Genomic DNA, 26,985 nt, shown 5'->3' with positions numbered 1-26,985 from the left:
AACCCTCTTGGGCCTCATGTACACTACTGCTGGTAAACAGAAGTTTAGAGGCAGTTGTCTGCTTTTTTCAGCTGCCCTGAACTCATCCAATGTTATCTTATGTGTACAAGTACACAGGTTTGTTTAATGTCGTTTTTAGACAGTTGAGTTTAGAGGCCATTTTGGAAAGCAAAAAAAATTGAGTTTAGAAGCTTTGAAAACACTAAACGCTCCTAAACGCGGTAACTCTGGTTTAGTTTCCATGAGTTTTTCATTCTTGGCCATTCAGAATTTATTTTTTATTTTTTTACAAACACTTCTAAACTAACACGCAGCAAAACTGAAGTTTTAAACATGGGTTACTATCTGTCAAGTTAAATCGTTCCGGAGAGGTTGTAAAAATGTCCTGTGTACATTAAGCCTTATTGTTACATTCCCACTGATTGTACAACTTTCAATGTGCACTGGTCTTACTGTTAGTGCATTTGTGTGTAATTTTGTGTCAAAGGATGTTGGATTTAACCATACAGTGATTTTCACTAGCTTCTGGGCCCCGTGCTGAGTAGCTGTCCTGCTGCATTGTGAACACAGGTCAGCCACTGGGCATGAGTTCCATTCAGAGACTTATTTTCTCAATGAATGCAAAGCATTCTCTCATTGGGTTAGGTGTTGAGCACATTGTTAAACATACACGTACAATGCATCCAGAAAGCATTCACAGCGTTTCACTTTTTCCACATTTTGTTTTGCCTGGCCTCTCCACCCCGTTCAGAGAGCGCTTTCACTGTAGAGCCTGGAATCTAGTGAAGATCACTGTAGCAGCAGTGTCTACTACAGTGATTTCCAGCTTCTAGAGCAATAGTCTCCAAACTACGGCTCTTTCCTTGCCTTTATCCAGCCTTTGGGACACCAATACAAGACCTTATTCTTCCCAGCAATGGGGCATATTCCCATGCCTAACACCAAAAGTTGGGCACTATTCCTTCCAACATCAAAGATGGAGCACCGTTTATTCCCACTGATACCAGGACGATTTCCCACTGGCCACAGTCCGCCGCCCCCCTAAATTCTGTTGTACTAAACTGTCCTTTTGTTTAGAAAGTTTGGAGACCGCTGTTCTAGAGGCAGCCCACAGGCATGGTACATGCATAGTTACATTGGTCAGTGCTGGTTCAATAGGACTACATAAAAATATCCATACCTGAAATTCTTCTATGAGATGTTGCTGTGAATATTACAATAATCAGCAAAAACTTGTTATTCTTAACATGGCAAGGAAAACGGAATGTTAACTGGCCACAACCATCATACCGCTGGCTCCATTTTTAAACCAATTCCTAGAAAATTATAGCAGTACGCTACCTGTACTGAGCCTGAAAGAGTTCCTGAACGAAGGTCCCGCTGGTTGGGAATGGTGGACCTTCTCCTGCCAGATCTTCCTCCACTGGTGGCTGTAAACACATGAAATCATTTCCTTTAGTCATTATGACAGGAAGCCAAACCCTTCCATGCTGAATACAATCCATGTCTCTCATATTTATGGTTCTTCTATAAGCTACAATGGATCAACACCTGCCTGCCAGCTATCTTGTGGCCTAGTGCTGCCAGATTCCACACAACCAACTTTGCATAGCTAAATTTAAATCGGTTCCCGACCGGCCCACGTATATATACTGCAGCAGAATGGCATCTCTGGGTGAAACCCCGTACGGGTATATCTTCCCCTTTAAGAGTCGCCAGAGGGCACGCTGCATGGCCGGCAGGCGCGACTGCCGCCGGCCAGGTAAGCCAGCACAGGGGATTTGTGTGCGTGTTTAAACACAGAAATCCCTGTTCTGTCAGGGGAGAAGAGACATATCTTTTGTTCCTACTAAGTAGGAACAACGATATACGTCTCCTCTCCCCGTCAGTCCTATCCCCATACAGTTTAGAACACATCAAGGGAACACACATTTAACCCCTTGATCACCCCCTAGTGTAAACCCCTTCCCTACAAGTGACAATTTACACAGTAATCAGTGCATATTTATAGCACTGATCGCTGTATAGATGTCACAATACCACTAAAAATTGCATTTCACCGAGAGATAGAGAGAGAGAGAGAGAGAGATAGTGTTCTGTAGAAAGGGGGTAAAATCTTCTGGGCTTAAATGGTTAATGTATGATCACATAAGCAAATTATGATATGCAACTGCCTGTCTCCTGACACGTCAAAGCTGATTAACAGCCACCAGACTGTTCAGAGATCAAATTAAATTGAAACAGTTATTAAAGTAGTTGTAAATGCTGAAGGTGTTTTACGTTAATGCATTAAAGTGGTTGTTAAGCCACTATGTTACGTTTATTCCATCCCCTCTGTTAGATAACCTGTGTCCTGATGCCTATGCTTTATTTAAAAAAAAAAAAAAATATTTCCAGGTTTTTAGGAGCATCTCCTTCTGGCGCTCATGTGATTTCTTGGCTCTCTCCTCTCCCTGTCTGACAGCTCCAGCAGGCGGGGCTGAACGCTCCTGCTGACGTCAACCGGGTGGGGTGAGAGGAGGAGAGAGCGGAGGAGTCATGCAACTGCTGGTAGGTGCTCTGAAGGTAGAATCTGCTTCTTTTTTTAATAAAAGTTTTAGAGCAGCGGGGATGGGAGCACAGCAGCGCTGGTACTGACAGGCGGGGGGGGGGGGGGGGGGGTGAAGGACACAGAATAGCAGGCTGAGAATGATGGAGGCATGTAAACGGACCATGGTGTCAGGGCTCAGCAGCCATGATTAATTGTGGCCATTTTACAGAGGGGAGGGCATAGCTAGACAAGATCAGCCAGGTGCTTCAGGTGATACGGTGGACCAATTTACACAGCACAAGCACTGTGCTGTATAACATGGAACAGGATCCATGGTTTCCTTTTTTTTTTGTTAAACACTTTAAAGGTAAAAAAATAAAAATAAACAACCCCTTCTGTATACAGCCCACTCCCCCCCCCCCCTCTTTATTTACCTAAACCAGTTCTCGATTCAGCGATATGCAGGAGAGAAAAGGCTCCCTTTGCCCTCTCTCTACTCATTGGCTCAGAGACAGCAGTGTGAGCCAATCACAGCAAGTGATGAGGGTGCAGGCCCGAGCCACGCTCTGTGTGTCCATGGTCGCACACAGCTGGCTTGAGAGCAAACCCACATGAGTGACCCCATAGTTAGTGGTGGGGGACCCAGAAGAGGATCGTGGCAAAACCATTGCACAGAGCAAGTATAATGTTTATTTAAAAAAAAAAAAAAAAATAGTCCAATTTAATACTTTAAATATCACTTTAAAAAATATACTTCATATAAAGAAATATATCATGAATATGTCAACACTAGCAAATAACATTTTTAAAAAGAGGAAGGAAAAACAAAATCCTGTAGGGAGGTTGACAGGCATCAACCATAAAGATAAAGATAGACAACAGTGTGAACCCCGCTTAAGTGTCTATTTCACATGCACAGGCACAAAAACCATTAAGGCTACTTTCACACTGGGGCACTTTAGTGCTAAAAATAAAAAGCCCGAGTGCTTTCACACTGGAGCGGTACATTTGGCGGGACGTTAAAAAAAAAAAAAAATCCTGCAAGCAGCATCTTTGGGCCTAAAACGCCCCTGCCCATTGAAATGAATGGGCACTGCTCCCGAAGCACCTGTGGCACTTTGCGTGCACTATTAACCCCTTGTCTGGCCATGGGGGGGGGGGGGGGTTTAAAAGCTCCCTGCTAGCGGCCGAAAAGCGACACAAACTAGCAGCGCTTTACCGCCGGCACTCTCAAACCCCCAGTGTGAAACTGCCCTTAAAGCTCAACTCCAGGATAAGCAAATACTGTCTAAATATAAGAGAAACGTGTTACACAGAGCATGCAAGGATTCAAGTATTTCTCCCAGATCTGGGAAGTAAGCCAGTGTAAAATGTTGCCTTTGTGTTGGAGCTCCCTGTAATACAGGCCATTAACTGCAGCTCGCTCTCCTTGTTTAGGCCTCATGCACACAAGAGCAGAAAAAAAACTCCTGTGTACACTGGATCTTTCTGGCAGGTGCTGGCTGAAAAACCCAGCTTAAAAAGATTGTTTTGGTGCATATATACCTGCACTTATACACCTGTAAACGTGCATGAGGTTTAGACGCTCATGCAAGTAACTCCTGTTAGATGGGCTAGATAAGGGGGTGTCTAACCGGGAGAGTTCAGAATACGGCTTTGAGCATATCTGGGAGAATCCCATGCAAGAGGAGAAGCCACTGCAGCTAGCATGTATGGAGGGATGCAGGGGATGCCATGTATACCCATTTACATAGAAGCCGATGTCACGTCACATTCAGCTACCCATCACATTTTGCTGCCCGCTGGAGTACGCATGCGCGACGCTGCCATATGCTCTCCAACACTGTTGTAAGAGGACTTTGCCACAGGGCGCCTTGCTTCGCTCGCCACGCTTCAAGCACGGATCGCTTCGCTCAGCATAATTATAATCTAACTATGTCCACTTGGTGGGGCTTGAACCTGGCCACAAAATTCTGCGCAAGAGCAGATCGCCACAGTGTTGGAACGCATATGGTGGCGTTGCGCAGTCCAGCGAGGAGGCAAACGTGATGGGTCTCCATGTGTGACGAAACATCGGGACAGCAGAGAATGCAGGTATAAGCACAGCTAAAGGGATGAGGGAAGGAGTTGCTGAGGAGAGCTGCCCCCCCCCCCCCCCCGAGATCTCAGATTCTTCCTCTGAAGCCCCACACCCACAACCCTCCTACCGCCCCCCACAGCAAATACCAGGGTTGCCAATCTTCATTAAAGTTGAGGACAGTTTGTAGAACCCAAGATTTTTACATCTGCCCATGAATGTTTGTTACGGACATGCAGTCTTGCATGTCCATAACAGATATTCACAGACAGATGTAAAAAAAAAAAATCAAACATCTTACAAACAGTCCATAAATCTAGGCTAGGTTTACACTATTGCACCTGCAACCAACCTCAGTCAAAATATGTTGCTCTTTACAGACATGCGGTCCTACTAGTCATTCTTAACGGCACACCCACGCATCTAAAAACACAGCGCACACACACACACACACACACACACACACACGTTTTCAGGTGTGGGAACTCGCGTTGTGGAAAAGCACCACGCAATTTCACGGCCACTCCGGTTCATAAATGGTGCAAGAACCTTTTTTCTGCATGACGTGCAAGCACAGCAGCCCAACACAATAATTCTTCTTCCAAGGTGACCCAGGAAGGTCAAAAAGGTTGGACACCCCAGGCTAGATCATGCATTTATCCTAGCCAATAGAATGCATACACGCAAAAGTTGCAAATACGTTTCTATGGGAACAAGAGTTTTGGAGCATTTTTCACACCCCTGAATGCAGTGTGCGAACATGGATGAAAGCACATGCATGTTCTTGGGTACATGAGCGAACATGCACCTGTGTTGAAGCCTCAGAGTGACTGGTCTTCTTCCTGCTTCCCTCCTGTAGTTTTCCATTGACAGCCTGTAGTGGGTGGACTTTTCTATGTAAATGTCTGGGTTTGCAAAAGGTGATTGGTGTAAATCCAGTTTTTGTGCACCAATCAGCCATAACTTTTTGACCACACACTTAATATTGAGCGGGTCTCCCTTTTGCCTTCAACCTCTGAAGGTATGCTGTGGTAATAGCAGATCCTTTAAGTTCTGTAATGGATCAGACTTGTTTTTCCCAGCACATTCCACATATTAGGTTGCAACCTGAAGAATGCAGACAACACGTCAAACCATTTTTTAACTTTTGCAGAAGGACATGATCCTGTTGAAAGAGGCCCCTGCCATCAGTGAATATAATTTCTATGAAGGGGTGTACATGGTGACCAACATCGTATAGGTTGGTGGTACATGTCAGCGTACATCTACATTAATGTTAGAACTCAGTTTCCCAGAAGAACATTGCACTAAGCATCACTCTGCCTCAGCTGGCTTGCCTTCTTCCCATACTGCATACTGGTGCATCTCTTCTCCAGGTAAGTGATGTACATGCCCCCAGCCATCCACATGATGTAAAAGAAAGTATAATCCACCAGACCAGGCCACCTTCTTTTTTGTTTTGTTTTTGTGGCAGGTTTTGTGTGTTTCTTCTGCCTGTCAACTTCCACCCTTCACTTTGTAGCGTTTTAAATTTTTGATCCAGTACATGTCAAGTTGCAATGATACGGCTTTCCATACTGTGCTTTTTTTTTTAGCTGGTATTTTTTCACTTTAATACATTTTGTACTTTTAGGATTAGCCCCGATTATGACCCTCTGTTGCCTCAGTAGCTGCTTTCTTACCCAGATAGTCTGTACCTGGGTTTTTCTTTGTATGCTCACCTACTTCCATTGCTTTGTGGTCCAATTCTGATGCTCACATCCCAATGTAGGTGCTTTTCGCTGTGGATACGGGTGAGCATGGGCATCCTGAAGTTCCCATTTTTTCTGTTTTCAACACATCAACTTCAGGAACAAGATGTTTACTTGCTGCCTAATATGTAGCCCACCAACTTTAAAGGGATTGTAAAGTGAATTTTTTTTTTTTTTTTTTTTTAACAAACAAACATGTTATACTTACCTCCACTGTGCAGCTCGTTTTGCACAGAGTGGCCCCGAACCTGCTCTTCTGGGGTCCCTCGGCGGCTGTCTCGGCTTCCTCCCGCAGGTGCTTCTCACGTTCATGCGAGCTCCCTCGCATGGTGAGAAGCATCTGCGGGCGCACTCCCGTGATACACCCGCCGGCTATAGCCGCTCGCTGTATCACACGGCCCCGCCCCCGGCGCTCCGCGTCAGTGGATGTGATTGACAGCAGCGCGAGCCAATGGCTGCGCTGCTTTCCATCCATCCACTCCAGCCAGTCAGCGGCCAGGCTGAACGGTGGAAAGGACGTCGGGGGATGAGGTAAGTAAAACGGGGGGCTGGGGGCGCAGGCACTGTCAGATGTTTTTTCACCTTAATGCATAGAATGCATTAAGGTGAAAAAACATTTACCTTTACAACCCCTTTAAGGTTCCATTGTAACAACACAATCAAGGTTATTCATTTAACCTATCAGTGATCATAAAGCTATGGCTGATCTGTGTACATCTCCTGTGGCCATCAACTTCAGCTTTAAATGCATGTATATAGAACTTTTTTTTGTATAGACTCTATACTATAACGTACGGAAAATTTAAAAGGCATAGTCCATCTTTTTGTAAAAAAGAATAAATGCACCCATATTGACAAAATAAAAATGTTTTAATTTTATTTTTTTAATCGTTGAGCTAAAGCCTGCAACGCGCAGATTCCTAAAAACATTTGCCTTCCCGGGTCTTTACATAGATACGGCCCTTCTGTTATTGGGCTGGAAGAAGTACACACTGGACTACAGATGTGGTGCTATCACGCCATGTGTGCTCTATTGAAATTTGTGAATCCTTCTGTGTGGTGACAGATGGGACCTGTAGTCTTCCCATTCAGAGTTTCTCGTGAATGAATGACACGGATGTGCCGATGTGGCCACACAATGCAAATGAAGCAATGCTGCAGGGATAAGAACCATGTGATTCAAGTAAATATATTGGGGGGGGGGGGGCTGGGTGTAGTTTGAGGTTTGGAGAATGTGCAATGTGACCTTTTATGTTACACCTTAAAGTGGTTGTAAATCCACTTTGTGAAGTACATACAATCCCCTCTGTTAGGCAAAAATATGCCGATTTGTACTTTCAGAGTGCCGCTCACGTGACTGCTCGCTGCTCCCTCTGCTGTTCTGACAGCTTCAGCAGGAGGGGCTGAGAATCCCACGCTGATGTCAGTCAGGAGGAGAGGAACATGCCGCATAGAACGTTTTCGAATGGAGGGGATTGTATATACACTTTACACAGTAATTTTAGCAGCAGGAGGTGAGGGGACGGGCACTGTCACTAGCTGACAAGCAGGGAGGGAGAAAGGAGAGACAGTGGATGACGGAGGCACTGACATGGATAATTCCCATTATACGCTATGCACAATCCATGTTTCCTGTGCCAATAAGTGCACTTTTCAGCCTTTTGGTATAATGGCTTCACAAATCAGCTAATTAAGCCCAGGCATTCCTTCAAACAGGAGGAGTTATACAAATCTCAACCAATGAACAATGACTAGGGGAGTGTGTGGGCATGTCTGTGCAGGGCAGTGTGCAGGATTTCCTGCCCCTTGTACCTCTAAGCTGTGCTTTTCAGCTAGACAAAGAAAGCCACATGTAGTGAGATTGGCACATCAGAAATCATGAACACTGCCCAATGAACGCACGCAGACACTCCCTTTTTTACCATTGGCATGAATCCTTTTTCTGCATTGTTCAGAAAACAACGCATACCCAGATTATTCTATGATTCCTATGGATGGGAGGTTATCTGTAGGGACATATTACAGTCCCCCTATATGCTGATCAGATACACAAAGACATGAGCGCACATCCCCCCCCATAACCGATAATGTCTTTGCAGAGTGAACACATCCCCCCCCATTGCATTGCACAGGGGACCTTCGCTGGCGCACATATCCTCACTCTGCAAACACTTCTCTACATCTTACATTAAGCTTTTCCCTACCAATGGGTCTTAAACCAGAATCAGTCTGCCCCAACTCGCTCTTTAGAGCAGGTTGCAGCAGAACTAAAACTGGGAGACACTGACCATTCATATTGAATACAACTTAATAAAATTTCCACAACAGCATGTAAACTGGCCATGCTGTCAGGGCTCAGCAGCCATGATAAAACCATGGTCAGTTTACAGGGGGGAGGGCAGAACCAGGCAGTATCAGGCAGATATTTCAGGTGATACAAATTGACAAAAAGTACACAGCACAAGCATTGTGCTTTACAACATGCTTTAAAGGAACAGGATCCTTTGTTTTTTTAGGGCATTACAAACACTTTAAATATGAAGACATGCATGACGGAAGTAATCGATGCAAGACTGTTGGAGCCAGATCTGATGGATGAAGGTTTACAGAAATTGGCGCTTTCCTGGGAATTGCTTATTTTTTTTCACTTTTCCAAAAGTCCTGGTATGGTAAAGCCAAAGGGGACACATTGAGGAGCCATTAAGGATCAACATGCGAGAGGATACATGTAATTTTGGTACTTTGACGCTTTGGGCAGCCAATCTAATGAACAGACTGCCTTAACGCAACATGTGTTCTATCCCCCCCCCAAACGAGAAAAAATAAAAATAAAAAAAATTGATGTCTTTAGAAATGGGTATTATGCAATGGAGGAATTACCCACCCGAGGCATGTTCTTTCCAGAAGCATTGAGGTCTTCATGTACTCTATCCAGGAGCCAGAGCAGAAACTCTTGGGCATCGTGCTGGGAGGTGCCTCTATACTGAAGGGCATTCCTGGATACAATTGTCTGTAGGAAAACAAAAACATGTTCACAGATGCTCTACGGAACCACAATAGAATATTTCAGTTTTACTTGCATATACTGGTAAAAGGAATCATATTACCCACAATCTTTTTGCATTAATGAATCCTGAGCTGCTGTGTATTTTATACCTGCCTGGCGTTCAGCTGTTTACAATGAATGCTAGCAAGTTCAACCTGACACCAGTGTCTCATCTCTCGAATATGCCACTGGGCAGCTCTCTCCACAGACACCCTTATTCTACTTTATACTGCAACACAAAATATCTGTGGCTTTAGGATGTTCCCTATAACTGAAATTTAAATGTCTTTCTGTAGAAGATTTCTAGGAAAACCGATAAATACAAATACCAACCTTTCATCTGGCAAGATCTCACATGAGATCTCCCTGAAAGGCACTGGCGGCCTTCCCACGTCACCAGTGCCTAAGAACTGGAGGCTGAATCATTTACATTGCAAGTTCAAAACAAATTGTTAATTTACATAGGCAAGGAATGTGTTTATACACCACTGCTTAAAAAAAAAAAAAAAAAAAAAAAAATTTAAAAGAACACTTTGAAAAGCACATCAGATCTCAAAGGGGAAATATATCTGGATACCTTTACCGATATGGACTGGGCAATATTTTGGGAACAAAATGAATATTAACCTACCCAGTTGCCTGCCCTGGGCATCTTACAAACATCCATAAAACCCCCCATGTCTTGTGCATCCTGCACTCTCATCTCCTTCTGCTCAGCTACTGAGCACAGCAAGATCCTATGACTGGGAGCTAGTCCGATTCCTTCCTCGCTGAATGATCTCTCTGAGACAAATTCAATGTAACATTTTAAGCAAAACCAACAAACAAGTAACATAGTAGCCATCTTATCCCCTGCATTCCCTGTCAGATTTGTGAGTGAGAGAGCTGCAGCTGACAGAGGAAAGTTTTTATAGTGTGCACAGGGAGTGAACTCTTAATTAACCAAGACATGCTTTTATTTACTACTTAAAGAGGAAGTAAACTCTCCCACTCTGATGCTTCTTTTCATTTAGTCCATTATAATAAAGTAATTATCAAACTATAGCCACTGTAATCCAGCCCAAATTGCATATGCGCCATCTTAAGTATTGTTTTCACAGTCCACAGTAGAGTGTTTTTCCGCCCTTACATTGAGCACTTCCTGTACTGTTAACCAAGCCTCCTTCTCAATCCAACGTTTCTATGGCAACCCTGCTTCCCTGTTCATAGCCGTTTTATTTCATAGTATTTACTTGTGTTGATTATCTAGTGTTTGCCTGTGTGAGTCTTATCAGCTTCAGCTTATAAGACTGCAGCAATGTTGTCCCCTGCTTTACACTGCATGTGATGTCACATGGTCACATGGGGTGTAGTAGGAAGCTGAGTGATTATGAAGTCTCCTGGGATTTCAGTGTTGTGTGCCGTAGGAAGTCCTGATAACAGATAAACACAGAGTGTGCCATAAATCAGGGGAAATCTGGGCATGCTCAGTGGTGTCATTCTAAAGAAAAAAGGATTACAAGGAGATATCTACAAGCAGTGCTCATTAGGCTTTTTAATGCCGATTTATATGGGACAAAGTCGTGGGGAGAGTTTACAACCACTTTAAAGGGGTAGTAAACCCTCAGGTTTTTTTCACCTTAATGCATCGGATACAGTAAGGTGAAAAAACCTGTCACTGAGCAGCTCCCTAGTTTTACTCGCCTGAGCCCGTTTGTTCCCACGCCAGAGACACACTCACCCCTCTCTGGCCTGTGCCTCAGCTCTTGATTGGATAGATAACAGTGCAGCCCCTGGCTCCCGTTGCTGTCAATCAAATCCAATGATGCATGAGCAGGGGGCGGGGCCAAGTCCGGCTTTCTGTGTCACCCTCGGCCGGTCACATAGGAGAGACAGCGGCGGCTGATTCAGGGCGCTTTGCAGGCACTATTTCTAGCGCTGTAGCACCTGCAAAGCGCCCCAGTGTGAAAGGGGTCTAACTGACCAGATCAATATCCCAGAACTTGAATGGACTGGATGCTACACTCCGATTAAAAAGGTGTTCCTTAAATTTTTTTGGAGTAGTGTACCAGCGGTTTCTCGGTCTTATTTAAAAAAGGTAAAAAGGTTAATATGTACTTCCAATAAATTCCTAGGGAAGAAGTCAGCCGTTTTTCTTTGGTCACTTTGGTGAATTTGTCTAGCTCGAAATTAGAACAGACAAAGCAAGATGCAACACTAACAGAACAAGCACATCAAAAAAAGGGGATTATTTTGAAAATTGTTGTCTTGGTTGTTCAGGACAAGAAGGAATGATAAGAGGCAGATAACAGGTCTAAGGAACCCGAAATACTCCTAGACACGCCATACTGCAGTTTCCTTGGCAACAGAGCTCTGCCAGGCATTTTCCCACTGGCATTGGGAGGAAAGGGCACTTCTCACATAGTAATTGGTAGTTGTCATCTAGGTGCCCAACTGCCACATCCTTAAAAGCCAAAGCTTTTAAAACAAAAAACGCACCAACAGCCCATCCTCTCAGCACTTTGCAGATCATTTTCTCTTAGTTCCCAATCTCCCCTTTTAAGACCAAGATCCGTGATTATACTCTAATCATAGTGGAGGATCCCAAAAGCTGCTAGTTATGTCAAGAAAACAGATTACATAGCAACACAGAAATACTACAAAGTCGCTGCTAAACCATTAACATTTTTAACCCAATGACCCTGTAAAAAAGCCATTTACAGACAACAAAGCAAAGCCAATATTTACATCCGTCTCCAGCTGGCAGATATTTTCTGAGCTGTCAGGGAGGATATGAACACAGCTACCACCTTTAAAAAAAAAAAAAAGAAGTGTAAAAACAAATAAATGTGTTTTTTTTTTTTTTGCATTCATGCCTACAGGAGCATTGCAATCACAAGTGCAATACCCAGGCTCCTGCAGATTATTTCAGACTTCAGGTTTGTATGAAGGCACGGATATTTGGTTATAGAGCTGGAAGAAGTAATCAATGGACTGGAGGAGTGGCGCATCCCCGTTGTCCCTCTCTCCACGGGTTCCCAGCTCTTGATTGGATAGATTGATAGCACTGCTGTTGGCTCCCACTGCCGTCAATCAAATCCAATGGCGCGGGCGCTGGGGGCAGGGCAAAATCCTGCATTCGGCCTCTATGGCCGCTGAATTCTGGACTCAGGAGCGCACCGCAAGGTAACCCCCTCGGTAGAGCGGTTCTCCCTGGGGGTTATCTAATGTGGGGAAGAGCCGCCGAAGGACCCCAGAAATGGATGTTGGGGGCCGCTCTGTGCAAAACGAGCTGCACAGTGGAAGTATGACATGTTTGTAATTTAAAAAACGATCCTTTGGCATCACTTTAAATGTGGCTGTTCGAGCGGAGCCGTGCCTAATAAAAAAAAAAAAATAATACACAACACTGCAGCGACCACCAATTAAAAGCCTTGTACACACCATTTTTTTTTACATTCAACCCAGCGGGTCAGATGTACAGCGATCTCCCCTGCTTTTCTAACAAAAGGGAGGGGGGGGGGGGCAAGCCCTGACTGACAAAGGGGGGGGTGGGTGTCAGAACACTCTGGTCTGTACTCTCAGCCATTGGCTGAGAGCGCTGACAGGCAACCGGTTGGCAGACCTCTTTCGGTCATGAGCCTTTAACAAAAGCCGGCCAACTTATGTCTGACCAGCTGCCATACACATGGGCCAAATATTGATGCCCGTCAACATTCGGGCTGTGTGCACTAGGTCTAAACTAGTAAGGTGTTTTGTGGGGAATGTGATTATATTAGAATACACCCCCCCCCCCCCCCAATATGCATGCAAGACACAACATGGTCATAAAAAAATAAAAATATGGACTATGCCTTTAAAAAAATAAATAAAAACACAAACACTTATGGCACATAAAACATTTTGCAGCTGCACTAAGACCCCTTTCACACCGAGCCGATACTGGTGTCAGCGGTAAAACAGTGCTATTTTTAGTGTCACTTTACCATTGCTATTCGGCCGATAGCAGGGCAGTTCTAACCTAGCAGCCGAAAAGTGGTTAAATCCACAAAATGCTACCCGAGCTGTATTGCAGTGCTGCCCCATTGATTTCAATGGGGAGCAGAGGTGAGTTCACCGCTCCTTCACTGCTCCAAAGAAGCTGTTGGCAGGACTTTTTCTGACGCCCTGCCAGCGCACCGCTCCAGTGTGAAAGCCCTTGGGCTTTCACACTGGAGTGCATGGAGCAGTTGTCTTAGGGTGGATTGCAGGTGCTATTTTTATCATTACAGTGCCTGCAAAACACCCCCAGTGTGAAAGGGGTTTAATCTGGGGGCTGCTGCATGTAAAGAGCCAGCTATAAGAATGAATAAGCTAAGTAGCGCATATGGGCATTAAGTCAATTTTTGCTGAAAGGGCCTGGTTCCTCCTGCGCTCTGCATCTTCGAGAACATCAATTGGCTGGCCCAGGATGACGACATTTCCATGCTTGAACACACAGGAGTAACTTACAGTACATTTAGGGAAAACATTTCTGGCAGGCAGACAAGATACTTTTCTAGTCTCTTCTGCTGGTAGCAGCCGTTTACCACGTGATCGCTCCTTCCAATGACGGAGCAATCATTTGTAAACAAACCGGTATCATGGCATGACGCGGGTTCCTTCCTCCCCTCTCTGTACCGATCGGTACAGAGAGGGGAGAGGGGGAGAGATTGCATCAGCGCAGTGGACTGGATGTGTAGTGCCCAGTGCTGCTCTGTGCCAACACTCTTTTTTTTTACCGAATTCAGTCTTTATAGCGCAAAAAAAAAAAAAAATTAAGGACCGCCTCACGCCGATATACAATCGGCAGAATGGCACGGCTGGGCATTTAAAGAGCCATGTACGTGATTGTGCCCAGCCGTGCCATTCTGCCGATGTATATTGGCGTGAGGCGGTCCTTAATTGGTTAATTACCGCTGTTTATAGCGCAAAAAATAAAAACCGCAGAGGTGATCAAATACCACCAAAAGAAAGCTCTATTTGTGGGGAAAAAAGGGGATGCCAATTTTGTTTGGGAGCCACGTCGCATGACCGCGCAATTGTCAGTTAAAACAACGCAGTGCAGAATCGCAAAAAGGGGCCTTGTCCTTTGGCCGTGAATTGGTCCGGGGCTTAAGTGATTAAATACCACCAAAAGAAAGCTCTACTTGTGTGAAAAAAAAACAGACAAACATTTCATATGGCTGCAGTGTTGCATGACTGAGTAATTGTCATTAAAAGTGTGAGAGCACCAAAAGCTGAAAATTGGTCGGGTTAGGAAGGGGGTTTAAGTGCCCAGTGATCAAGCTATAAATTATCTTCCAAATGCGCAATAAGTACTTTCAGGTGGCAAGTCGAAGTAGCGCCTTTACAGAAAGCTGCTGCATGAAGGGCTGGAAACCCAAGCTATATACCAAGCTCCTTGGTTGACAAAGCCTTGCTACATTCCAGTATGTGCTATCAGGCCTGCTTTATGGTGGCTTTCACACTGGGGTGGCGGGTCAGTTAGCAGTATAACACAGCTAGTTTTAGTGGCGCTTTACCACAGTTTAAGCAGCGATTTTCAGCTGCTAGCGGGGCGCTTTTAACCCCCGCTGGCGGCCAAAGGGTTAAAACCACCCGAGATGCAGTGTTTTCGAAAATTCTTTACAATCGCTGCCCATTCAGTCCAGTGGGCAGAGGCGGTATAGGAGCGCTGTATACATCGCTTCTATACCACCTCTGCCCACTGGACTGAGTGGGCAGCTAACCACCCTAAAGATGCTGCTTGCAGGACTTTCCCGTCCCACAAGCGCATCGCCCCGTGTGAAAGCACTCAGGCTTTTACACTGGGGAGGCATAAGAGGCAGTTTTCAGGCATTATTGTTGGCGCTAAAACACCTGAAAATTGCCTCAGTCTGAAAGGGATCTATCAGATCGCTAGCTATAGGGGTGACATCTTACATAGGGACAAACAGACAGCATCTCAGCAGATCTGCAGCTGCCATTTTTGAAAAATTGTCAGTAATAGGCCTGCTAAGATGCACAATCACCTGTGTAGCATCTGCCTTAGAGCCGGTTCACACAGGGGCGTCTCAGATCCGACTTCAAGTCGCCCAACATGTAGAAATCAATGTAAGTGAATGAGAGCTGTCTTAATGCACACTACTGAAGTCGCTCCGACTTCAGAAAAGGTTCCTGTACTACTTCAATCCGACTTGTAGGCGACTGGTACCCATTGATTTCAATGGAGGTCGCCTCCAAGTCGGATCTCCGTCTATACGGAGGCGACTCTCAGAGAAATATCAGCTCTCAAAAGGAGTTCCCCCCCTGAGAGCTCATTCTCTCTGATTGGCCACGGCAAGTCGCCTGGCCTGGGGCGACTTAAAGTAGTGTTGTAAGTCGCGTCCAAGTCGTGTTGAAAGTCGTGTTGCCCCTGTGTGAACCGAGTCTTAGGCCCCTTTCACATGGGCGACCTGTCAGATTCTGCAGGTGAACTTGATCAGAAGGTTCAAGCAAGCCTATGGACAGACAGGTGTAAACGTGTGTCCGTTTACACTCACCTACTTCTGGCTCTGATCAGGCCTGCAAAAAAAGGGAAGGGACAAGAAAAAAAAAAAAAAGGAAGGAGGAGGTCCTATTTGGGTGGGCTGGATAGAGCAAAGCAGGATCAGTCCTTGTTTGCTCTTCAGAAACTGAGCAGACACGCACACCCATCATCCACCCGCTCTGCTCCAATTAGCAGGGGGGATCAGCGGAGACAGATCCCCCCTCCGGTTCAGAACAGAAGGCACCCCTGTGAAAGGGCCCTAAGGGAGTTTCTCAGTACAAATTTTTCTCAAACTAGATGCTGCAAACTTTTCCAGCTACCGATGGAAAGCCTTCACTACCAATCAACACAAAAGTACTAACACTTTATGTGCAAGACAAACTACTTTTGTAGTTTAAAGTGGTTGGAAACCCACAATCTCAAAAAAATTAAAACACCTGCAAGACAAAGGCATAGTAGCTTATTATGAATTACTTACCCTAGTTTGAAGTCCATGCAACAGTCCTCTTACCCTGCTCTGGCCGGGGACATCGCTCCCGGAGTTACTTTCGGGTATCATGGGCTCCAGCGGCGTGATTGGCTGAAGCCGCAATGACATCACTCTTGTGCATGCGTGTGGGAGCCGACGGTAATGGCACACTCACGTACGTGCCGTTGCTTCAGTGCGCATGTGCCGATGACGACGCCACATGCAGATAAAGGGGATATCTCCTAAACCATGAGATTTAAGAGATATCGGGGGTAGCTACAGGTAAGCCTCAAAGGCTGACCTGTAGCAAAAAGTGGCTGTAAAGGGTTTACAACCACTCTAAATGTAATAATTTGTACACACCAAAAGGAAGTTTAAACTAAAGTTTTTCTTTGTGTGTAAAGGGAAGAGAACACTTTCCAGGAGATCTTATGTCTTTTCTATTAGAGGTCACAGACTTGGATAAACTAATTTCAGCAATCAGAGATCATTTCCTGAGAATCTATATTTAAAGTACATGAACAAATTGAAGTTGTCTAAATTGCTACCCGGAAGCGCCAAGGATCTGACCTCTGTTTTGCCAAGTACACTTCAATCTAGAGGTAAAAGCAAATGACATCTACACTACTTAACCAGAAAAGATAAGGCAAGCAGATGAAGGCGGACTACAGTTGTGCTTCCAATAAAAGCCAAAAGTGTTTCCAATTCAATAATGTTTTAGTACAGAAATAAATTGAGCTTTAAGCAACCCTGTCTGGCTCTAAAGCATTGAACACACTTCCTATACGGTTTAGGAGATATTTGGCCGAAGACAGGCGCATGCGCCGTAAACAGCGGCGCGCAGGCGCACTGAGCGCGGCATCTTCAACGACGGAGATGCCGTGCGTGTCGGCTCCCGTGCGCATGCGTGGGAGTGATGTCATCGCGGCTTCACCGAATGACAGCGGCGGAGCTGCGAGACCCCACCGAGAAGATGGATGCGCCGGACTACAGGGGACAGCGGTGACATCGCTGGCTCCTGTGTCAGGTAAGTGACACATAATGGACTACTATGCGATGCATAGTAGTCCATTATGCTTTGCCTTTGCAGGGAAAAAAAAAAAGGAAGTAAACCCATCAGGGCTTACTTCCTCTTTAAAGCGGGAGTCCGCCGGGAGTTCCGCCGTTTTTTTTTTTTTTTTTTTTTAAAGCCAGAAGCTACAAATACTGCAGCTGCTGACTTTTAAAATAAGGACACTTACCCGTCCAGCGCGCCCGCGATGTCGGCACCCGAAGCCGATCTCTCGATCGTCTCTCTCGGGTGCTACCGCCGCCATCTTGGGTATGGGAATCAGGAAGTGGAGCCTTTCGGCTTCAATTCCCAGTTCCCTACTGCGCATGCGAGAGTCGCGCTGCGCAATAAGGATGGTCCCGCTGTCTCTGGGATCCGTGTGTTTACCAGCAGGCAGCGGGGGACTTGCGGAAAGGGGCGTAGATTCTGCAGAATCTACGCCCCCTTTCCGCAGATAGCTATGCCGGAAGTGGGTGCAGATACCTGTACTGTACAGGTACCTGCACCCCCCTCCCCCCTGAAAGGTGCCAATTGTGGCGCCAGAGAGGGGGGAGGATTCCAATGAGCGGAAGGTCCACTTTAGGGTGGACCTCCGCTTTAAGGCCCTGCATGGGCATAGCAGAGGTCTACTTTAATGTCCTTGTATGTGGTCACTACACTGCATTATAAAAATTATCCTTGCAGGTATCCATTTACTAATCAAAAAGGCAAGTCAAACTTAAGGCGCCTTTCACACGATTGGGTCTGCCTGAACAACGGACAGGCGGATCCGATCGGGCCACCCATTATCCTCTATGGGGAGGCGATTGTCAGCAGACGTGTCAGCTGGCAACCCATCTGACAAAATCCAACATGCAGTCTGTTTCCATCTGCCTGCCCCATATCAGGCTCTGTCCTTGTCCGACGCGGGCTTGTCATTCACCTGCTCAGCAAGGATCAGCGGCAAGACGGATCTGCCCCGTGTGAAAGGGGCAGCATGGTTCTGAACATGTCAGAAGCTTACTACAACTAAACAGAAAAGACACGTCAGGGCCAAGACCTGAGCTAATGTCACCACTGTCACCATTCAGCAGGCTATGAGACCACTGCAGTGACCACATTGGGAGGAGATGACTAACAGTATCACGAATTGACGTTGTGCAATGTCAAATGTGTTTTTTTTTTGGGGGGGGGGGGGGGGGGTTAAAATGAAACATTTTTTACCGTATAGAAGTTGGTTTTCTTGGTCTATGAATATCCATGCCAGCACACCTTGGGGCTACTGGTCAACCAGGGTGATAGATGTGAAAGAATATTTACGACTTCTATTTAAGTGCATATGACCTACTCTGTTTTGGTGAAGGCCCACTAGGAAAAAAGTAGAACCACCTAGTGGATTTCGTTTAAAGACACTGGCCTTCAAGATAAAAGTACTAAGACTTTCCTGCAATAAACACTTATTCACAGCCATAAAAGTGATAACCAAACAACGAACAATAGCTTCAAACCGAGTTTAACGCTTGGCTACATTAAATAAATAATACCTTGCCTTTTAAGACATTTTTATATGTTCATAGAGGATGCCCGTCCAAATATAAGATTTGGGACCGCTGGTTACAATCTCAGGAAACGTGTCTGAATATCCTGTAGACTCTGACTATTGACGTCTGGATGTCTATATTGATGACCATATATTACCTTATAATCCGACTTTTGTATATACATGTCTAAATACGGACAGTATTTTAATATGTTTTCATATAAGAGGGTGGATATGGCTGGGATTCCCTCATTCTTGGTTTTTCACGCCACTTGGGACAGCAGATTCTGCCTGGCAGTCATCATCCTACATAGGTACACTTATCTCTTATACCCCAGCACGTGTATGCCAGATATTGGGTTTTCCATATTATAAATATATATTTGAACAATATGTGCAAACAGTCTGCTCTAAGGATTTTTCTTTTTTGGTTCTGTACTCTGCCCACATTCCCTCAGAATTACCCTTAGGTTTCCATGCTCTGCTCCATCGTCAGGTTGGTGCATTACATATACCGTATATACTCGAGTATAAGCCGAGATTTTCAGCCTCTTTTTTGAGGCTGAAAGTGCCCCCCTCGGCTTATACTCGAGTCATCGCTGTCTGCCTGCTCGATCAGCGTGTCGAGCAGACAGACAGCGGCCATTCTATTCTAATTCAAAAGCCGCGCCTCCGGCTCCGCCTTCGCCTGTGATAGGCGGAACACTGAATTTCCCAGCAGCCTGTGTTCCGCCTATCACGGACATCCGCTCATCCTCGTACTACGGACGAGGATGAAAGGATGGCCGTGATAGGCGGAACACAGACTGCTGGGAAATTGTGTTCCGCCTATCACAGACAGGGAGGCGCGGCATTTGAACAGGAAAATGGGCGTCGACGAAGAGCGGTGATCCTGGGACGGGACCGGACGGAGGCTCGGCTCGGCTCGGGACGGGACGGGACCGGACGGAGTCTCGGGACGGGACGGGACCGGACCGGACGGAGGCTCGGGACCGGACGGAGGCTGGGGACACAGGTAGGCTGGACACACAAGGCCTCTCACACACACACACACACACACACACACACACACACACACAGGGATGGATGGATGGATGGACACACACACAGGGATGGACAGGCATATCTCACCCTCGGCTTATACACGAGTCAATAGGTTTCCCAGTTTTTTGGGGGTAAATTGGGGGCCTCGGCTTATACTCGGGTCGGCCTATACTCGAGTATATACGGTACTCAATTATACAATCTGTATTTCCACATTGTATAACCAACATTTGCCAATATTTATGTTAAGGCTGACATTTACAAATTATGTGAGACCTTCAGGGTTAAACACTCCCACCCATGCCATGTCTGCACTCCGTTTGTCCCCTGGTGATGGTTTTGGTCGGTCTCTCCCCCTCAGCTCCCATGCCATACACTTGTCACTGCCGCCTTTTGAGATAAAGCAATTTGGAACTTTGGCGAGTATGGGGTTCCATACCCTTGAGCCTCTTTCACCATCTGCCTCAATATATATCACTGCCACACTTATCTGTGTTCAGTTTAGATACATCACACATGCATCCACCCCTGAGGAAGCGAGCTACGCCTTACGAAACTTGTCGGGTTACTTGTCGGCCTGTGCCTACTGTCTGATATCTACATGTAGCAATGTTACTTTTATCATGTGCAATATTTTTATTGGCTATGCTGCTGTCTACCACCATGCATGTATGTACACTATTTCTTTAATAAACGTGTACTGCATTTACTGCTGTTATTTTGGCCTACTGTGACCACCTCGCTCAAAGTCCCAGGGTGACCCTCTGTATTTTCTGTTTAGGGATGGAGGTTTATCACTGGTGACACCAGACCTTTCCTCTTTCCTGTATTATATGTGTTAGACCATTCATATAGGAGGGGAGTGTGTGTGCTTGCGTTTTGTGGGAGAGCAGCAAAGAATTTTGGTGAAGACCTGTACAATTGAGATAGGGATTTTAAGAGCACCAGCAGTGCCCCCTGCCTTTTCAATTTATAAGGACAACCCGGTACAGATTTTACACACAGCACCAACTTATGAAATGTGGTACTATAAAATGACCGCAAGAAGAAGACTCTTCCAGATTTGCCAAGCAATAAAATTAATAGGTACTGGGCTGCCGATAAACCCTACTCATGTCCGTGCACATTTTCCAGAGGACTTGGACAACCACAGAAAATATTTGTATGGCCATCAGGCAATTCTGAAACAGGAAAAAGAGCAAACAAAAAAAAAGGAAATAAAAAATATGGAGGCATGGAGAACCTCAGCTACAAGAAACAAAACAAATAAGAGTGTATTTACCCCTGAGAAAAAGTGAACAGGACTCTTCCTATTGCCTATGCAAGACAAGTAAATCGGGTTGACAATTAACTCCCGTTACCAAGAGCATTTACTTATCTTTCCTCACTCCCATATTTGTTAGGTCCAGCCCCCAAGACCAGGAAAATAAATCCTTATGTATGTGTCAGAACTTACAGGGCTGTGGACGTGGTCCAATTCAGGAGGCACCAGTGATGTCACAGGGTAGGAGGAAGAGAGTCACATGCTCATCTCTATTTGAAAAAAAGTGTTGGATTTTTTTTTTTACCTCTGATGGTGGGTGAATGAAGGGCAACAAAAGTGGACAAAAAAGGTATTTACTACTGGGGGAAGTGGGTCACTATAAAAAAAAAAGAAAAAAAAAAGAAGAGCACATGATCATCTTAAAATACTTTACATAGGAAAAAATAAAATAAAAATAACGAATAGAGGATTACTGTTCAATGGAGAAGAGCACAAAAAAAAAAAAAAAAAAAAAAAAAAAAAAAAAAAAAAAAAAAAAAACACAACCCCCCAACACACACACACACACACACACACACACACAGTGCTGGCCGGATTTCTTACTACAGGCCATTTAGATGGCATGCAAGTATGAGAAGAGCAACATTTACCGTACAGTACTTTGAAAAAGTATTTTCCCCCTTCTGATTACGGTATTTTATTTTTTGGGCATATTTGTCACACTTAATTACGATTTAGATCAAACAAAATTTGAACATTACACAAAGACAAGCCAAGCAAATACAAAGTGTAGTTTTTATGTGAGGACTTCATTTATTAGGGTAAAAAAAATAAAAAAATAATATATGTTATCCAAAACCTGCCTGGCCCTATGTGAAAAAGTAATTACCCCCCAAGTGCGCTTGAGCTCAGAACCTGATAGTTGGACATTCTCCTTCAGGATTTTCTACTAAAGCACAGAGTTCATGGTTCCCTCAATTTTGGCAAGTTATCCAGGTCTTGAAGCTGCAAAGCAGACCTAGACCATCACACCAAACACCACCATGCTGGACTGTTGATATGATGTTTTTTATGAAATGCTGTGTTAAGTTTTACGCCAGATGTAAGGGGACACTCAGCTTCCAAAAAGTTCAACTTTTGTCTCATCAGTCTACAGAATATTTGCCCAAAAGTCTTAGGGATAATCAAGATGTTCTTTGCCAAATGTGAGGCAAGCCTTCATGTTCTTTGGTCAGCAGTGGCTTTGGCCTTGCAACATATTTTCCCAGTCTCTATCGTTTAATCATGAACACTGACCTTAACTGAGGCAAGTTCTTTAGATGTTCTGGATTTTTTAATGACCTCCTGGATGAGTCATCGTTGTGCTTTTGGAGTACATTTTGGTAGGCGGGTTACTCCTGGGAAGGCTCACCACTGTTTCAAGTTTTCCCCATTTGTAGATAACGGCTCTCACTGTGGTTCGCTGGAGTCCCAAAGCCTTAGAAATGGCTGATACACGTCAATTACTTTGTTTCTCATCTGTTCTTGCATTTCATTAGATCTCGGAGATTAGATATTCGGAGATCTTTTGGCAAGCTTCACTTTATCAGACAGCTTCTATTTAAGAGATTTCTTGATTCAATGGGTCTGGCAGTAATTAGGTATGGATATGGCAGGTACAATTTAACTCGGCTTTTCACAAAAACATGGTTAAGCACAGTTCATTCATGATTTAGCAAGGGAGAGGGCAATTACTTTTTCATATAGGGCCAGGCAGGTTTGGACAGCATTCCCCCCCCCCCCCCCCCCATTAATACAATTTAATAATTTAAAAACTGCATTTTGGGTTATCTTTGTGTAATATAAAAAATAAATTGCTGCTCTAAATCATTTAAGTGTGACAAATAAAACAAATCAGGAAAGGGTCAAATACTTTTTTGCAGCACTGTATTAAGACACTTACTTTAGATCTCCGTTTATAATGTTCTCCAAGGCAAAATATGATGTGAAGGTACACCAGAAAGAACCTTAGAATTCAAAGCACTACAAAATTATAAATAAATATAAATTGCAGATCACAAAATGGGGACCCTTCTGTGTTACTGCCTCAGGCTCAAAAGCCAAATCTGATTTCCAATAAAATTTAAAAAATAAACTATATCTGCAAAAGCATTATAATTAAGAAACCTGAACATGCTGCAACAAGGAGCCTGGAAACCTAATCTGATGAGAAAACAAGCATGAACGAGGGTATCGCGGTTACAAAGAAAACAAAGTCCAAGTATTTACATGTAAAATACAAGGTGTGGGTGGTATCCGTACGTATAAAATTGCCTGGAGGTGTGAGAACCACACCGCTCATACTAAACGTCTGCACTACATTCAAGGTTCCCTGACGGAAGTTTTGTTGGATCGGCAGAGATTTCTAATACGCTGCTTGTGACAGGGAAACAATGGTGAGATTCTGCATGCCGTGGTTTATGAGGCATTTGCCCACATGTGAAAACTAAGCAAACACGGCTTTATTGTGGGCTGAAAAAGTTTGATGACAGCCATATAAGCCGTTCCTGACTGACAGCAATACATTTTATAATCTCTACATCAATCAGCTACTGCACCTTTTCGGAAAATAACAGTGATTTATTGCTGATAGAATAGGCTCATAATAGAAGACAGACATTTAAATTGACTGTGGATTTATTGGGTGTTATAAAATGGAAATTATTTGAAATGATCCAATTTGCCTTTTGAAAGCTAAAAAGGAGGGGACTTCTAAAATACTCACTAAATTATAAAATACCAACACATCTCAGGTTATATTACAGAATTTCTAACTGAAATTGTGAATTACTCTTTAGGATGCTTGTTCCCATACCTAGAAGGACCATCCCTGCTGTCTATTAACCACTTGCTTACTGGGCACTTAGCGTTTCTTTAAGCTCCTAGAAGCCAAACAGTGTTATCCTAGGAGTCCATGCACACTACTATAAGCCATTACCGTTTTTTGTTTTTTTTGGGCTTCAACCTATAGGAGCGTGGGGGGGGGGGGGGGGGGCGTTTTTTTCAGCAGAAGAAAACAAAAAACACCACAACCCTGACCACTCCTTAAATGCTTTTAAAATTGCTTCTTTTGCGCTCCCCCTCCTCATGTACTGTAAAAAAATGCTAATGCTCCTAAAAGATACCACAAAAATTTTATTATCAGCATTTTTCATCCAGTGTTTGAGCCTATATAAAAAAAAAAAAAACAAAAAAAAACACACACACACACACACACACACACACACCAGTGTGCATGGAGCGAAAGTAAACATTTACTGGAAGAAACATGTAGGCCATCATTGCTAACCTTCTTGTAAAGGTTAAAGTGGTTGCGTTATATACACGAAGGTAAAAAAAAAAAAAATTAATAAAAAAATAAAAAAAACCTTCTCTGAGCAGCACCCCCCTCCCCCTCCTCGCAATAAATACCTGAGGCCCATTGCAATCCAGCGATGTGCATGAGAACCTCAACTCTTGAGACTCTCACTGCTGGAGAGAGCCTGCTGCAGGAGTCATTGGCTGTCCATCACAGCCAGTGAGCCAATAAAGGAAAGAGGAGGCAGGACCAAGCCGCAGCTGTTTGTGAAAGGACATGCAGAGCAGTGGCTTGGCAGTGAGCCTGCTTGGGTGCCCCCACAGCAAGCCGCTTGCTGCGGGGGCACTTGGAGGAAGGGGCCAGAAGCGCCGGTCGGGGGGGGGGGGGGGGACCTGAGAAAAGGACCCAGGCTGCTTTGTGCAAAACCATGCAGTCTATGCGTGAAGATAAAAAGCCTTCTATGTGCAGCAGCCCCCTTAATACTTACCTGAGCCCATATCGATCCAGTGATGTTGCACGAGAGACTCAGCTGTCTGGGACTCTCCCTCCTTGGCTGAGAGTCAGTGAGCCGGGGAGAGGGAGAGGGAGACGACAGCTCTGTGTCTGAATGGACACAGGGAGCTGTTTGACTCGGATACCCCCATAGAATAGCGGGGTAAGAAAAAAAATGGGGAGGGGGGGGGAGTGCATTTTTAAGAAATACAAGGCTTCCTCTAATTTTTCAAGGTGAGCAAACGACATTACAGTCTTGGCTTCTGCCAGAGACCTTGTAATTCATAGGCCTATTTGAGGCAAACTCAGCCTGACTTGATTTTGTTTGAGTAGCAGACAAGAAGTACTACCACCGTACAATGCAGCACTCACAGCAACCACAATGCTTACAGTGATAGAAAACCTGGACTTCAGCTTGTGCCTTGCATGGGAGCATTAGTTCAGTTCCATTTGCTGCCTTGAATTTTTTTTAGGAACTTGCGAAATGCAAACTTACATTTTTCAGGTTGTGACAGGTTGCTTTAGAGCCAAACATTGAAACCTGATTCATACTGATGCAATGCAGGAAACACACAAGATGTACTGCATTTCCCTGCATCGCAATTGCACAATTTACACGCAATCTGCTGCGGGTGTCAATGTTAAATCCACAACATCCCAAAACAGATCGCAAAATGCAGTGGGACTGCCAGAATTCAGGTGCGGAGAAAAAAAAACAAAAAACAAATTGGTGTGGATGCAATTTGAGCCACATCACATGCGACGTCCGTGCGGTGCGATTCCCATGCCAATCGCATTTGGTGTTCTGCATGCACTAATGTGAACCCAGGCTCAATCTCCTAATTAACCCAAACAGGACTGCTTTACTTAAGGGATTTCTATATGCAAAGAAAACAGTGAAATAGACCTATGAGATGTGTTACATTTACAAGAACACAAAGTCTGGTTACTGCACAGATACAATCCAATGACTTGCGTAGAAATATGAAACCACAGGAGTGGCACAGCAAAAGCAAAAAAAAATAAAAAAAATCTCCATTACAGAAGCAGTAAGCATGGCTTTCAGGTTTCGCTTCTTTGTCAGCAGCACACATCGAACCAACTTGTTCTATCATATGGAACATATTCATCATTAACTCATGCTAACAAAAAGGACATCAAGTTCCAACAGATAAAACTTTGAAGGCGGCCAAATCTGAAAGGATTTTTCCACTGCCATTATCTGTTTGTAATTAAAAATGAGCAAATTGGGCAAAGTTCTGCTAGTAATGGGCTCGGCAAACCAAGCATAAAGTCCATGAACCCCGAACATATTGATGAACCCAAATTAAGTCTGAGATACAGTAAATCTGCATATGCTTTGGCCTTTTTTCAAAGACAATTTGCAAGCTGGGGAAAAAATAAAAAATAAGGCTTAGTTAGAATTACCTGCGACAGACAACCTTGGAGAGCGCAGCTCCGCCCATTTTCAAGGAAACACATGCAGCCTTTAAATCCCTCCTCTTCAACAATGGTGTCAGTTATTGTGTGGTCTCCGACATTCTGGAAAACAAAAAGCACAAAAAACCGCCATGACAGATACTTAAAACCACTTCCAAGAAGAAAAAAAATAAAATAAATAAAAATAAAAAAAAAAGGGGGAATTAAGTAACGGTTGTCCTGAAAGGCTCTTAGAAATAAGTCACGTCTAACTAAGCCTTTCTCAGATCGCCTTTCAGGACAACCTTGGAGAGGATAACCGAAAAACTTACCCTAGGGTGGGACCACTGCCTGCAGTATCTTCCTGCCGAAGGCTTGATCTGCGGTGGACAGTAGGTCCAACCTATGTTGAGAAGTTGGACCATGTGGCAGCCTTGCATATTTCTTCAGGCGTAGCATCAGCCCTTTCGGCCCAGGA

At 44.5% G+C, this 26,985-nt stretch overlaps 1 protein-coding gene across 1 annotated transcript in view; it reads right to left on the bottom strand.

The window, feature by feature from the left end:
• Positions 1–26,985, bottom strand: part of USP31 (ubiquitin specific peptidase 31) — a 165,119-nt gene that overhangs the window by 119,901 nt on the left and 18,233 nt on the right. The window contains exons 2-3 of the mRNA XM_077450182.1: positions 9,243–9,368; positions 1,342–1,430 (exon numbers count right to left, since the gene is read on the bottom strand). Coding sequence (XP_077306308.1) covers positions 1,342–1,430; positions 9,243–9,368 — 215 coding nt within the window. The remainder of the gene's footprint in view (positions 1–1,341; positions 1,431–9,242; positions 9,369–26,985) is intronic.

Source organism: Lithobates pipiens, unplaced genomic scaffold (assembly GCF_037356315.1).
Source record: "Lithobates pipiens isolate NorthernLeopardFrog02 unplaced genomic scaffold, aLitPip1_a1.2 Scaffold_22, whole genome shotgun sequence".
Taxonomy (NCBI): Eukaryota; Metazoa; Chordata; class Amphibia; order Anura; family Ranidae; genus Lithobates; species Lithobates pipiens.
The sequence above is the reverse complement of the archived record's forward strand: the minus strand, read 5'-3'. Positions and strand labels throughout refer to the sequence as shown.